We start from the raw sequence: 11,484 nt of genomic DNA on the forward strand, positions 1-11,484 counted from the left end.
TAAGATGATAAAACACTCAACTCTTCGCCCACGATTTGACTGGACTCACAACTGCCACTTGTGCAAGGACAAAGGTGAAGGTGTGGGACATAAATGGACAGCTGAAATGCTTTCTGATGGGGTTCAGTATCTTTCTCAAGGACACTTTGACATGGTCAGCGGGGGAAGTGAGGATCGCACCAGCAACCCTTCAGTTGCTAGATGGCCACACTACCTCTGAGCCATGCCGCCCCCAGAATATGAATACTTAGTCACCTAATTCCATCGATCCATTGTCTTCCACTTATTCCTGTTCAGGGTCGTGTGGGGGTGGGGGGGGGCTCTCTCTATCCCAGCAGCCTTCAGGTGAGAGGCGGGGTTCACCCTGGACAGGTCAACAGTCCATCACAGGGCCAACACATAGAGACAGACAACCATTCACACTCACAGTCACACCTACAGTCAATTTAGAGTATCAATCAGCCTCGTCCCCTCTTGATGTCTTTGGACTGTGGGAGGAAGCTGGAGTACCAGAGAACATGGGAGAACATGCAGACTCCACACAGAAAGATCCTGTGCTGGAGCCGGGGCTCGAACCCAGAACCTTCTTGCTGTGAGGCGACAGTGCTGACCACTGCTCCACCGTGCTGCCCCCAAATTAGATTTATTTAGCAAAATACTGACGTTTCACACAAACAATGGATGTATCATAAATTTAACTACAATTTACTGGTCTTGACCTACTTTCTCTGAATAGTGGTGGAAACTGAATTCGGAATCAGAACCCACAAGACAGAGTCTGCACACAAGAAATATGTTATTATGGCCACAAAATATGCTTTCTCTCCACGGGCACAAGGGGGCTCTACTATTTCTATTATAGAATTCAGAAAAAAATTATTTGGTCAAGAAGAGAACATGTACGGAGCAGTTGCCTCTTCTCATAGGACTATATAGAGTGTTTTATAATGTTGGGATTGTTTTGTCAACTAATTACATATTACTCTTGTCATTTTGTTTGGATTTTCATCTGTAAAGTATCTCCATCACTAATGTCTAGGTAAAAATTACATTTTGAATCACCGGAATGAAACGGAGAAGAAGTATAATTCAGCGTCAACAGGAAATATTTAAGTACAGTAATTAGGTGACTATGGCGGCACAGTGGTGAAGGGGTGCATTCAGCATGTCTTATAGATACAAAGACATATCCAAGAAGTATAAAAATATGTCCTACATGTACATTTGCTTATTTAATCCATAATTATGCTATACATGTCTGTTCTTTAGGTGAAAAACTAACATGTTAATACAGTTAATCTTTCTTTTTTCCATCAGCGTGTATGTACAGGTGGGCAACTGCATGCTTCAATGTCTTTATTCATTTGTGGTGTTTGTCTTACATGCGCATGTATTTCATTATGCCTGCACGCAGGGCGTATTCTATGCACACCTCTGCAAATCCACATTTATTCTTAGACAGTTTGGTATGTTGGATTCTGTGTTTCTACCTTGTACAGTAATTTGTGACTTCAGTTTGAAGAGTGCTTGATAAATGGTAGTTTACTTAAAGTCCTGTTGCTATGATATACAATAAAAGACCATGTAGTTACTCTTCTGTGTGTGTTTCATCTGGCATTTGTGGCACACAATTTGATCGTTATGGTTATGACCCTCCTGTCTTATGCATTTAAATCCTTTTGCTGAACAATATTACTATAATTTTCTCAAGGGTCATGAGTATTTCGTTAGCCACACCAACAGGGGGCGCTAGCCAGCACATTTAACCACGGGAGGAGCAGAGCTGAGCATTTAATTGGCTGCGCCCTTAGCAACCGTATTGAGTCATTAGAAACAAAGAAGGAAGACCTACGAACGAGTTATTTAGTGTGTCTGTTCTTGATGTTTTTATGTCTGTAAACCTGGTTGTTACTCACACCCAGGTTGACCAGTAGCGTAACATATACACTCAAATCACTAAGTCATGACAAAATAGCTTCAAAACACTCGCCAACCTTTTAAAATGGGAGACAAAAATCAACGAACTCGTTCCAAACGTGTTTTTGTCAACGACGCGGACGGCTACTCCTCCAGACATATCGCTGAGGTAAAGTAGAAATATATCACGCTATATTATTTTTTGTTTTCTCTACACTTAAACGTCTCTGTCGTTTTAGTTTTTATCAGCGTGTGCAGGCGGTGAGGCCTCCGAGGGAGAGGAGCAGTCGGCCTCCGCTGGAAGTGAACCAGAACCCGCGTTCCGTGTAGTGGCGACAGTGTCCTCATCCGACCCAAAATACAAAACAAGATTTCTATTAGAGCAATATATGGTGAGCTAGAATGAATTCATCCATTTATGGACAAACACACACCGACAGAAATCGTGTACGTACGTTATTTTAACATGTTGGGACGATACTCTTGTTGCTATTCGACAATTTCACCATTTAATGATGTTGACATGTAAAGAATTCCAAAATTTGCCTTTACAACATGTGTATCTACGCAATTCCAGAAATACTGGACAAATATCAAACCCTTTGTCAGAAAAGTTTTTCATCGGTTCATATATAAGTAAATGACATGGACTAAATCATGACAAACTATATGAAGTAGTTAAAACAGGAATAATGTTGACAAAAAAAACCTAGAATGCAACTTCGAAGAAAAGGGTATTTTCTGCATCATGACTTTTTTCTTTGGAATATTCAAGTGCATTTTTTTCATGCAAATTTGAATCCAGGACTTTCATCTTTAAGGACACTTCTTTTTTAATGTGACATTGCAATTTTTTGATTTAACTAAATGGTATGACTATGTATTCCATCCCTCTGTTCAATGTTAATTCATATCTATATGTGGACAATACAAAAAACAATATTTATTAGCGTGTATTTTCTCATGCCAGTCACCGAGCAGAGATGAGCTTCTTGAGCGACTTCTGGAGTGTGACGTTGTTGTGTACAACATCTCTGAAAATGCAACACAAGAGCAGATTGAGGAGGCGACGTGGGCAATCACAAGTACGGCAGTAAGAAAGAGTTAAAACTTAGTGACGTGGCTCTGTCTCTTAAAGGTGCACTAAGCCTTGTTGCATGGTTTCAGCACGATTTCACTTTTGTCTCAAATCGTAGGCGTCTCCCCTTGATCCGCTCGCTGCCTGCTCCCTGAAAAAGTCCGGTCTCTGGAGACAACACAGCCAATCACTGACAAGATGGTTGGGTTCGTGCGCGTGCATACATTGGGGAATAAGCAGAGTCGAGCAAGCTGCTAGATAGGCAAAATGGCTGAGGCAACAAACTAAACACAAGACACGCTCAGTGCACCTTTAAGGGATGTAATAATTTTATTGATCACGCTTGTAATGTCTTTTTTTTTTTTTTTTTGGATTAACAGCCCTCCACTCTGAGATGGAGAGTTTCAAGTCTCGAAAAATGTTCATCTTAGTCTCTACAGTGATGACGTGGGCTCTCATCAAACCACAGACCAGGGTGAGAAGGGCTAAAATCGGTAGAGCACAATACTGTATCGATATTCCAGCTGCCATTATCAATACACTATCGTATAACAATATATTATGATGTAATCATATTGTGATCTGTGTAACGTCTGCCAGCTACATTTAATGTGTTCAGTAACAATGCACAACTGTGCCATAGTCATGAAAAAGGATGTAGTTTGACTCAATTTATCTGTTCAGTTATTGGTATAATGTACACATTATCAGAATACCCAGGATGTCCACAGCTACTTGTATTCTCAGGTCTATTATGAAATTTTCAGTAATTAATGTATAGTATCCAATATTTAGCGTATCTCATGGTGATCCATGTATTGTGAAGTATGTGGTATTGTGAGGTCCTTATCAATACCCAATCTTATTGATGAAAATGGACATTTGCCTCCTCAGGGTGAACCAGAGGTTCTGCCAACAGAGGAGGAGTACAGACAAAGAAGACCACATCCCAAATTTATGAAACACTACAATTTGGAGAAACTTGTGCTTAAACTGGGACGAAGTGTAAGTAAACTTTTTTTGATATGTAAATCCTCCTGTTTCTGGAGCAGGGGGGTCGTCCTCCAGGGTTCTGCTCAGTGTCTTAGCTGTTCCTTGGACTGCACTCTTCAGGATCGAGAATTCAGATGTTGTCCCTGTAATCTGCTGGAGCCTCTCTCCTAGTTTGTGGGTCACAGCCCCCAGTGCTCCAGGGACTGTAGATTCCTCTTTTGCCTTTAGTCTCCAGGTCAATAAACTCAAGACTGAACATAGATGGGAAAAAATACCCGCTAATTTCCTGTGTTCTGTTGTCCTCTGAAACAATCCTACAGAGAAAGTCCAAGCTTCATGGTTGGGTCGTAGCTGCTGGTCTGCAGTATGGAAAGGGAGAGAATCTCTTCCACTACTTTTTCAAGGTAGGTTACAACTTAAGTAGGAAATACGACACAGGTCTTGCATGAATATCATTAATATTTTGTGTTTTATATCAGGTGTCTTGGTTGATGCAGCTTCCAGAGGTTCCCATATTTGGACAGGGCGAGAACTACATCCCCATGATTCACGTCTATGACCTGGCAGGGTGATTTACTGCACCTCCTCTTCATGTGTCAGTTTTCTGTTTTGATCATGTAAGTAGTACTGAACTGACTCTCATCCTTTTCCAGAGTGATACAAAACCTCGTTCATCTCAAGCCGAAGTCAAAGTACATCCTCGCTGTCGATGACTCCAAGAACACCTTGGAAGATATTGCAATGGTAAGTGTGTGAAAAAGTAGCACATATATTCAGGAAAATGTTAACTAATGTGGTGTAAAAATTGCCCAACGGTGAACTAAAAAGATGGTGTAAACACTTACTTTTCTGTGTCTTCACCCTTTAGAGAATAAGTGATGTACTCGGGCCAGGAAAAATTAATAAAGTAGCAGAGCAGGAGGCCACTGCTACGAAGGCTTTCAAGGTACAGTGCAGGATTTTTCAAATGATTTTCGTCGTTTATTCATATATTACCGGTTTTAAATTAAATTCTTACACTTCGGATTTCTCTCCGAAATCAGCCTTTCAGTGAGGCAGCAAATAAAGTATTAAGCATATAAAATACGTATAAAAAACGCACAGTTGGATTTATAAGCATGAATTAATACCGTAGTTGTGTTCTGCTTCAGTGTTTGCAATTTTCTGTCGGTTCTGTTGCATTTTTGATTAAACCTGAATGGAGAACATGCTTTTAATGCGTCCGATTTCAGCCTGAGGAACTCGAGTACTTAGGAATCGACCTGCGCCTGGATGCTCTAATTATAAAAGACTCCTTCGAACTCAGCTGGGTATCTGAAGCTGGGATATTTGAGAACATGGAGCACATTGTGGAAGAATATAAAGACGCCAGGCAGTTATGTGTAAGTGTTCTACCAAAGTGAACTCAAGTCATCAGAGCACAGGAGAGGTTTTGCTCCAGCTATGTCACTGCTGCTGCTGCCTCTCAGTATCGAGACCTCAATATGCTCTTCTCCTTCTGTGTGCAGCCTATTAGAGTTTGCCTGGTTGGACCTCCGGCTGTAGGTAAAACCACTGTTGCAGAGAAGCTGTGCGCTCACTACCGACTACACCACATCACCATCAAAGACGTCGTTGAAGAAAAGATCACACAACTGGTGAGTGTCTAATGAAAGGAAACACACTGCCCTCTTGTGGAGAGAAACCATACCTTCAAGTGTTTTGTTGACAGCTATTTTTTTTTTAATTGTGTCAAAGCATCCAACACGTGTTTCTTTCTGTATCCTTCAGAAGGAGATAGTAAACGGAGAACCTGAACACGTCAGTGAGGAGGAAGTGGATGCTGCACGAGAACAACTGGAGAACTTCATTAAAAGCATAGAAATGAATACAGGTGATTCTCAGTATTTTATCCTTTTAAGACCATCATTTCATTTTTATTTATCCATCCATCCATCTACTTTCTACCGTTTATCCTGTTAGGGTTGGGGGGGGGGGGGGCTGGAGCCTATCCCAGCAGCCTTCAGGTGAGAGGCGGGGTTCACCCTGGACAGGTCACCAGTCCATCACAGGGCCAACACATAGAGACAGACAACCATTCACACTCACAGTCACACCTACAGTCAATTTAGAGTATCAATCAGCCTCGTCCCCTCTTGATGTCTTTGGACTGTGGGAGGAAGCTGGAGTACCAGAGAGAACCCACACAGGAACAGGGAGAACATGCAGACTCCACACAGAAAGATCCCGTGCTGGAGCCAGGGCTCAAACCTGGAACCTCCTTGCTGTGAGGTGACAGTGCTGACCACTGCACCACTATGCCACCCCATTTTTATTTATTTCAAAGATATTAAGTAAATAGTAGGATAAAGGAAAATTATTCACCTTAAAATTGAGTGGTCTTTGTTGTCTTCATGTTTATATCTCCTAAAGAAAAAAGACAAAATACATTTTGTAGTGGAAACTGACACTATATAATATCGTGTATTTCGAAATCGGGACGAGGTATGTATTTGTGATGTAAAGAGTTGTTTCATTTGCGGCAAATTAATGTTTGATGTGGAAGGTGTTAAAAGTTAAAACTTGTGCTTTGAATTGTGGCTTGTTTCATTCTGAACTTGTATCATTTTGTTTCTGATATGGAACATGGGCAAGACAAAGAATAAATTGCACACATTTCCTGCATCTATCACCTAATTGGTTTGTGGTCATTTTACATGAATGTGCAAAAAAAGTCTGTTTCAGGGGTTTTACTAATTCCTACTTGAAGTGGTCACTTAAGGAAGACTGTTGGATGTGGATGTATCTGAACATAATTAACTGATGGATTGTTATCCTATTGACAATATATTTGTTTCTCATTCAATGTTTCTGGGTCATTAGATCAACTGGTTGACCATCAAGTGGTTGATATTTTGCAAGAGAAGCTGAGTTCAAAGCTGTGCATGAACCAAGGATTCGTTTTAGATGGATTCCCTGAGACGTATGAGCAGGCTAAGCTGATTTTCTCTGGTGAGTTTCATTCACTCATTTAAATGCTCTATAATATTATTTATCGCCCTAATGTGTACGCATGTTTTTGTCCAGACGAAGTTGAAGAGAGACGGGATTCACCATCTCAAACACCTGCCTATAACAAGATGACTCCAGGTTTCTCTTTATATGACAACATGAATTTTCTCAATTTCTAGCTGTAAAGACTCGTGTTCTCATCCTTCTCTTTGTGTGTGATGCAGAACACGTTTTTGCCTTAAATGCATCAGATGATTTCCTCACTAAAAGAGTACAAGGGCTTCAGGAGGATGTAGTGAGGAAAACATGCAAGACCCAAGGGGAGTTCCTCCCCCGTCTGGTGAGATTCAGACAACTCAGTGGTGCCGACGAAACCGTTCTGGACTACTTTGATGTGCTTGAGATTCACCCAGAACACATTGGTACTGGTCCTAAAGCCAGATGGTACATATCACATGAGATATATGGCATTACCTCTGCAGTGGTTCTTTACAGTGAGTGTGTTCCATCCTCTGTAGAGGTCAGCACTGACGATCCTGAGTACACTGATGTTCTGAACAAGATTACTGAGATGGTGGGGGTTCCTAGGAACTATGGTCTGAGTCCAGAAGATCAGGAGGAGGAGAACCGAAGGCAGGAAGAGGAAAGGAAACAGAAACTCACCGTAGAGGCAGCTGAGAGGACTCGCAGGAATGAGGCTACGCTGGCTGAGATGGCGGCTCAGTTTGAGGAGTGGGTACGTTAATGAGAAGAACTGTACTGCCTCATTAATTGTTTAGGCATTTATTACCGAAATAAGACACAAGGAAATGAAATACCACAAGCTTCTAATAAAACACAATATTCCAGTGTAGCTCTGTTTAAATCAAATTAAGGCAACACAAAGTACAAATCAAGCATCACAACTCCATTCACAACAACCTAATCACGTATCCAGTGTCTCTCATGTCCATTCAAGGGGCAGCTCACACAAGAAGCGGTCTGACACGACAGTAGTCCACAAAAAATGTATTCAAGGACTAAAAAGTAATCCTCACTGGCTCAGGAAAGGAGATACTTAAAAGCCCAACAAAAATCAACAGTCAGGAAAAAAAAGAAAGCAACCTCGCAGGTGAGCTTGACAATAAGGTGCACTTTTATTGCAGTTTTCTTTAACTCAGGTCCTTCTGGGACTCCCTGGTTCTTGTGTCTCTACCAACGTCAGCAGTATTTTAAATTGTCCAATATAGTGTGGAAGCTTATGTGGCTGCACAGTTGATGCTTGACAATTAGCTGATTCATGACAGCAGCCCACAACAAAAGAAATACGGTGACAGACGCACCACCAGATGGAGTTATTACTAAACACTCTGTATACGCTTACACAACAAGCAGTATTTTTTTAACTGCCCCAGTGTACCCTCTTATACAATTCATGTGGTAGTGCTGCATAGCTACCACCCAAAACCACTCTCTTTGTAGTGTTGCAACGTGATCAAAAAATGAAAAAGTGAAAAACCTTCTCCTAAAGTCATACAGAAAACTTCAGGACTGTCAATTATCATAAAGATCATCCAATGTTCTGTAAAGGTTTTGAATGATCCTCACCTTAAGAGGCGATTATGCTTTGTCCCCAGAACATTCCTTATCACAAATTGTGCCTCAGTTCTATAGAAGAGTCCCATTAGGTCTTAACAGTGATCCAGAGTAGGGAACACCAGGGTCATGAGGAGACGCTGACAGCCATCATGACTGTTACTGCTCACCCCTGTACTTAATTGTGGCGTGTATAAAAACACTCTGTTTACTCTTATTTAATCTTTCATCAGCAAAAGAATTTGTCAGAGGTGAGGCGGCAGGAAGAGGAGCAGCTGGAAGCTCGCGCTCTTCCTCTGAGGAACTACCTGATGAAGTACGTCATGCCCTCGCTCACCACCGCCATGCTAGAGTGCAGCCAGATCAAGCCAGAGGATCCTGTCGACTTTTTGGTGAGACAACTTGCTCTCGCACACAGTTGACCCTCAGAGGATGCTGAACCCAAGTACTGCAGTTTATATCTCGTGTTTAATGTTTTCCAGGCTGAACATCTTCTTCGGGGGAACCAACAAGATTAGAACACATTCGTGGTGTTTGAGGTTGTGTGGTGATTTTTCAGTAATGGTTTTATGTTTGAATGGGTCTTTGAAGTAACTGATTTCATTATGTAATATGTTTTAAGTGAACAACAAAAAAACATGAAAAATACACTCTTGATATATATCGTATATAAATCCTTTTGGCAAATTATGAAACATCCTGTACATTTGGAACATAAGCTCAATTATGGATTTACTTAAAATAAATTCATGTTTATGATGTATCAAATCACAGAGTTTGACATTGATTTCATTTCACCGTGTTTATATTTATATTTTAATATGGATTTCTATGGTAAAAATGTGTATCAACCCCGATTATTGCATGCAGTGTCTTTTTTATATGATTACAAGTGTTGGTAACGCACCAGAAAATAAGATCTGATCCAGTGAAGCCGGTGTGCTCTGTCCACACTAGGTGGTGCAGGTGTTCTTCAGTAAACTTCTTGGGAAAGAGACAGAGATCAGCATTGGATTTGCATTTACTTTAAATACAGTTTATTTTAACTTCAAAGGCATGAGACTTTTCTGTCTCTCATTCTTTTATTAAGGGCGGCACGGTGGTGCAGTGGTTAGCACTGGGTTTGAGCCCTGCCTACATCTTTCTGTGTGAGTCTCCATGTTCTCCCTGTGCCTGCGTGGGTTCTCTCCTAGTACTCCAGCTTCCTCCCACAGTACGAAGGCATGCAAATGGTGACTATGTTAATTGGATATTCTAAATTGACTGTAGGCGTGGCTGAGTGTGAATGGTTGTCTGCCTATATGTGTTGGCCCTGTGATACAGTCAACAATTTGTTTTTTATTGGAGAATATGACATATGACTCTTACAGTATGGAAAAATGAGAATGGAAATGTGTCAGTGAATTGGCTTACACTCATATATGGAAACCTTTTAGGGATTTGTTTTACATTACACTCAACTATAAGAACTTAACATCATTTGTAATGCATCAGTTTCAGAAAATGTAAAGTAGAAATTTCAACTCCTGAAAAAATAGTAAAGTTACAAGTATTTCCTTTCAGTTACAGTCCACCATTCATTGTAAATGCTGAATTGTGTCCCAATGCTGCTGTTCGTTATTCGTTCACCTTTATCGTCTTTTTACTAACTAAACTAAAATTTGATAAACATACATGTGTCTGTACATCTACACATAAGGCTATATTGTGCCTTTTACAATGTAAACAAAATGTTTACGACTGGTATCTCTCTCTCTCACACACACACACTCGCGAATGACCTCTCTTCTCCATCACGCTCCCCCTCCCCTCCCCAGGAGTTGGTAGAGTCCGGGACGGAGCATCATGGCGATAGACGGTAAGCGCTCTCGCTCTCTCTCTCTCTCTCTCTCTCTCTCTCTCGGGTGTCCTGCGGGACTCCTGTCAAACTTTGCTCGGGGCAGAATGAAGACCCTCTTAAAAATCCATCTCACTGTCAACTGAGTCGGTCGTTTTGGTCCAGTTTTTGGGTACCGCAGTGCCCCGGAGCGGGACAGCCGCTGGAGTGCGGCGGACACCCGCACTGATGCAGGAATGTTGTGATCCCTTCACGGGATGCGCGCGTGATCTCAGTCGCGTGAATCGCTTCTGACGTGCTCACGGATACCTGAATGACCCGAGTCACGTTTTGAAAACGCCACGCTGTAACTGAGTTAGTCACAGGTGTCACTTAACATTGCTATTTCGGCGGATTTCTCTGCACTTGTACCGAGATATAAGGGGTTCTTTAAGTCATGAGTGGATGTGTGTCACGGGGGGCACTTAGTTTAGCTGGGACTACATTAGTTAGCGGAGGAATACAGCGCAATTAATTAAACAGCTGCCATTGGCAAACCTGTCATTTTTCGCCGCCTTCAGTAAGCTGATACAGGAGTGTCTCTTTAAGGTTTTAGTGAAAGTGACCGGAACCCAAGCAGCGGGGACAAAAGACGTGCTTTTATTTAGAGTGGGCGCGCGCCTGCACCTGTCCCGCCGTGGACGAGGGTGTCATTGTGCCACGTGCAGCCATGCGTGTATCATTAAGACACTCGGTCGCAGGTGCGGGCCGTGAAAATGCTGATATAGGAGTGTATGGAGGCTGAGAACCACTCTAGACAGAAGACCTGCTTCTCCCCTTGTTGTCTCAGTTGAATGTTGGAGCTTCATTGTGTTGAATGGTGACTGTGCACACTCGGACCCGGGACGATGCACATTATAATGCGCGAAAGTGACAAATTTCTCTGAGCTCAGCGAAAATCTGATTTTAAGGGGATCGGGATTTGTGACGTCACAAATATTTGGGAAGTTGATCCCCCCAAAATTCTGTTGCCTTGTAACAATGTGGAAGTTTGAAGCCTCCAGTGCACAAACAGTGAGAACTGATTTAAGTAGAGTATGTGTGTCATATGTGA

At 41.8% G+C, this 11,484-nt stretch overlaps 1 protein-coding gene across 2 annotated transcripts; it reads left to right on the top strand.

The window, feature by feature from the left end:
• The first annotated feature begins 1,819 nt into the window (after positions 1-1,819).
• On the top strand, positions 1,820-9,299 carry LOC147242798 (adenylate kinase 7-like). 2 transcript variants are annotated; one of them, XR_015110585.1, is made up of 18 exons: positions 1,820-2,086; positions 2,157-2,309; positions 2,888-3,002; positions 3,376-3,470; positions 3,890-4,000; positions 4,309-4,392; positions 4,468-4,556; positions 4,642-4,732; positions 4,857-4,934; positions 5,221-5,370; positions 5,497-5,625; positions 5,759-5,861; positions 6,851-6,979; positions 7,055-7,117; positions 7,204-7,401; positions 7,498-7,715; positions 7,938-8,090; positions 8,788-8,828. XR_015110585.1 is itself a non-coding variant. In XM_086189301.1 (18 exons), exons 1-18 carry the CDS (start codon positions 2,003-2,005, stop codon positions 9,070-9,072), a joined length of 2,085 nt encoding a protein of 694 aa, XP_086045427.1. In that variant the 5' UTR covers positions 1,820-2,002; the 3' UTR covers positions 9,073-9,299. The 2 variants fall into 2 exon arrangements, 1 of the variants encoding a protein (XP_086045427.1); XM_086189301.1 differs by lacking the exon at positions 7,938-8,090 and adding an exon at positions 9,037-9,299 and having other exon boundaries at positions 8,788-8,946.
• Positions 9,300-11,484: the final 2,185 nt, after the last annotated feature.

Source organism: Aulostomus chinensis, chromosome 20 (genome assembly GCF_037954235.1).
Source record: "Aulostomus chinensis isolate RoL2024-O1b breed Wild chromosome 20, RoL_Achi_v1.0, whole genome shotgun sequence".
Classification (NCBI taxonomy): domain Eukaryota; kingdom Metazoa; phylum Chordata; class Actinopteri; order Syngnathiformes; family Aulostomidae; genus Aulostomus; species Aulostomus chinensis.

What these genes read in the sequence shown, in the direction of transcription:
- LOC147242798 (XM_086189301.1), top strand. Translation starts at nt 2,003, where the DNA reads ATGGGAGACAAAAATCAACGAACTCGTTCCAAACGTGTTTTTGTCAAC. An exon ending in TTCTATTAGAGCAATATATG is followed by an intron (nt 2,310 to 2,887) that starts GTGAGCTAGAAT and finishes TTCTCATGCCAG; the next exon opens with TCACCGAGCAGAGATGAGCT. An exon ending in GGCTAAGCTGATTTTCTCTG is followed by an intron (nt 6,980 to 7,054) that starts GTGAGTTTCATT and finishes GTTTTTGTCCAG; the next exon opens with ACGAAGTTGAAGAGAGACGG.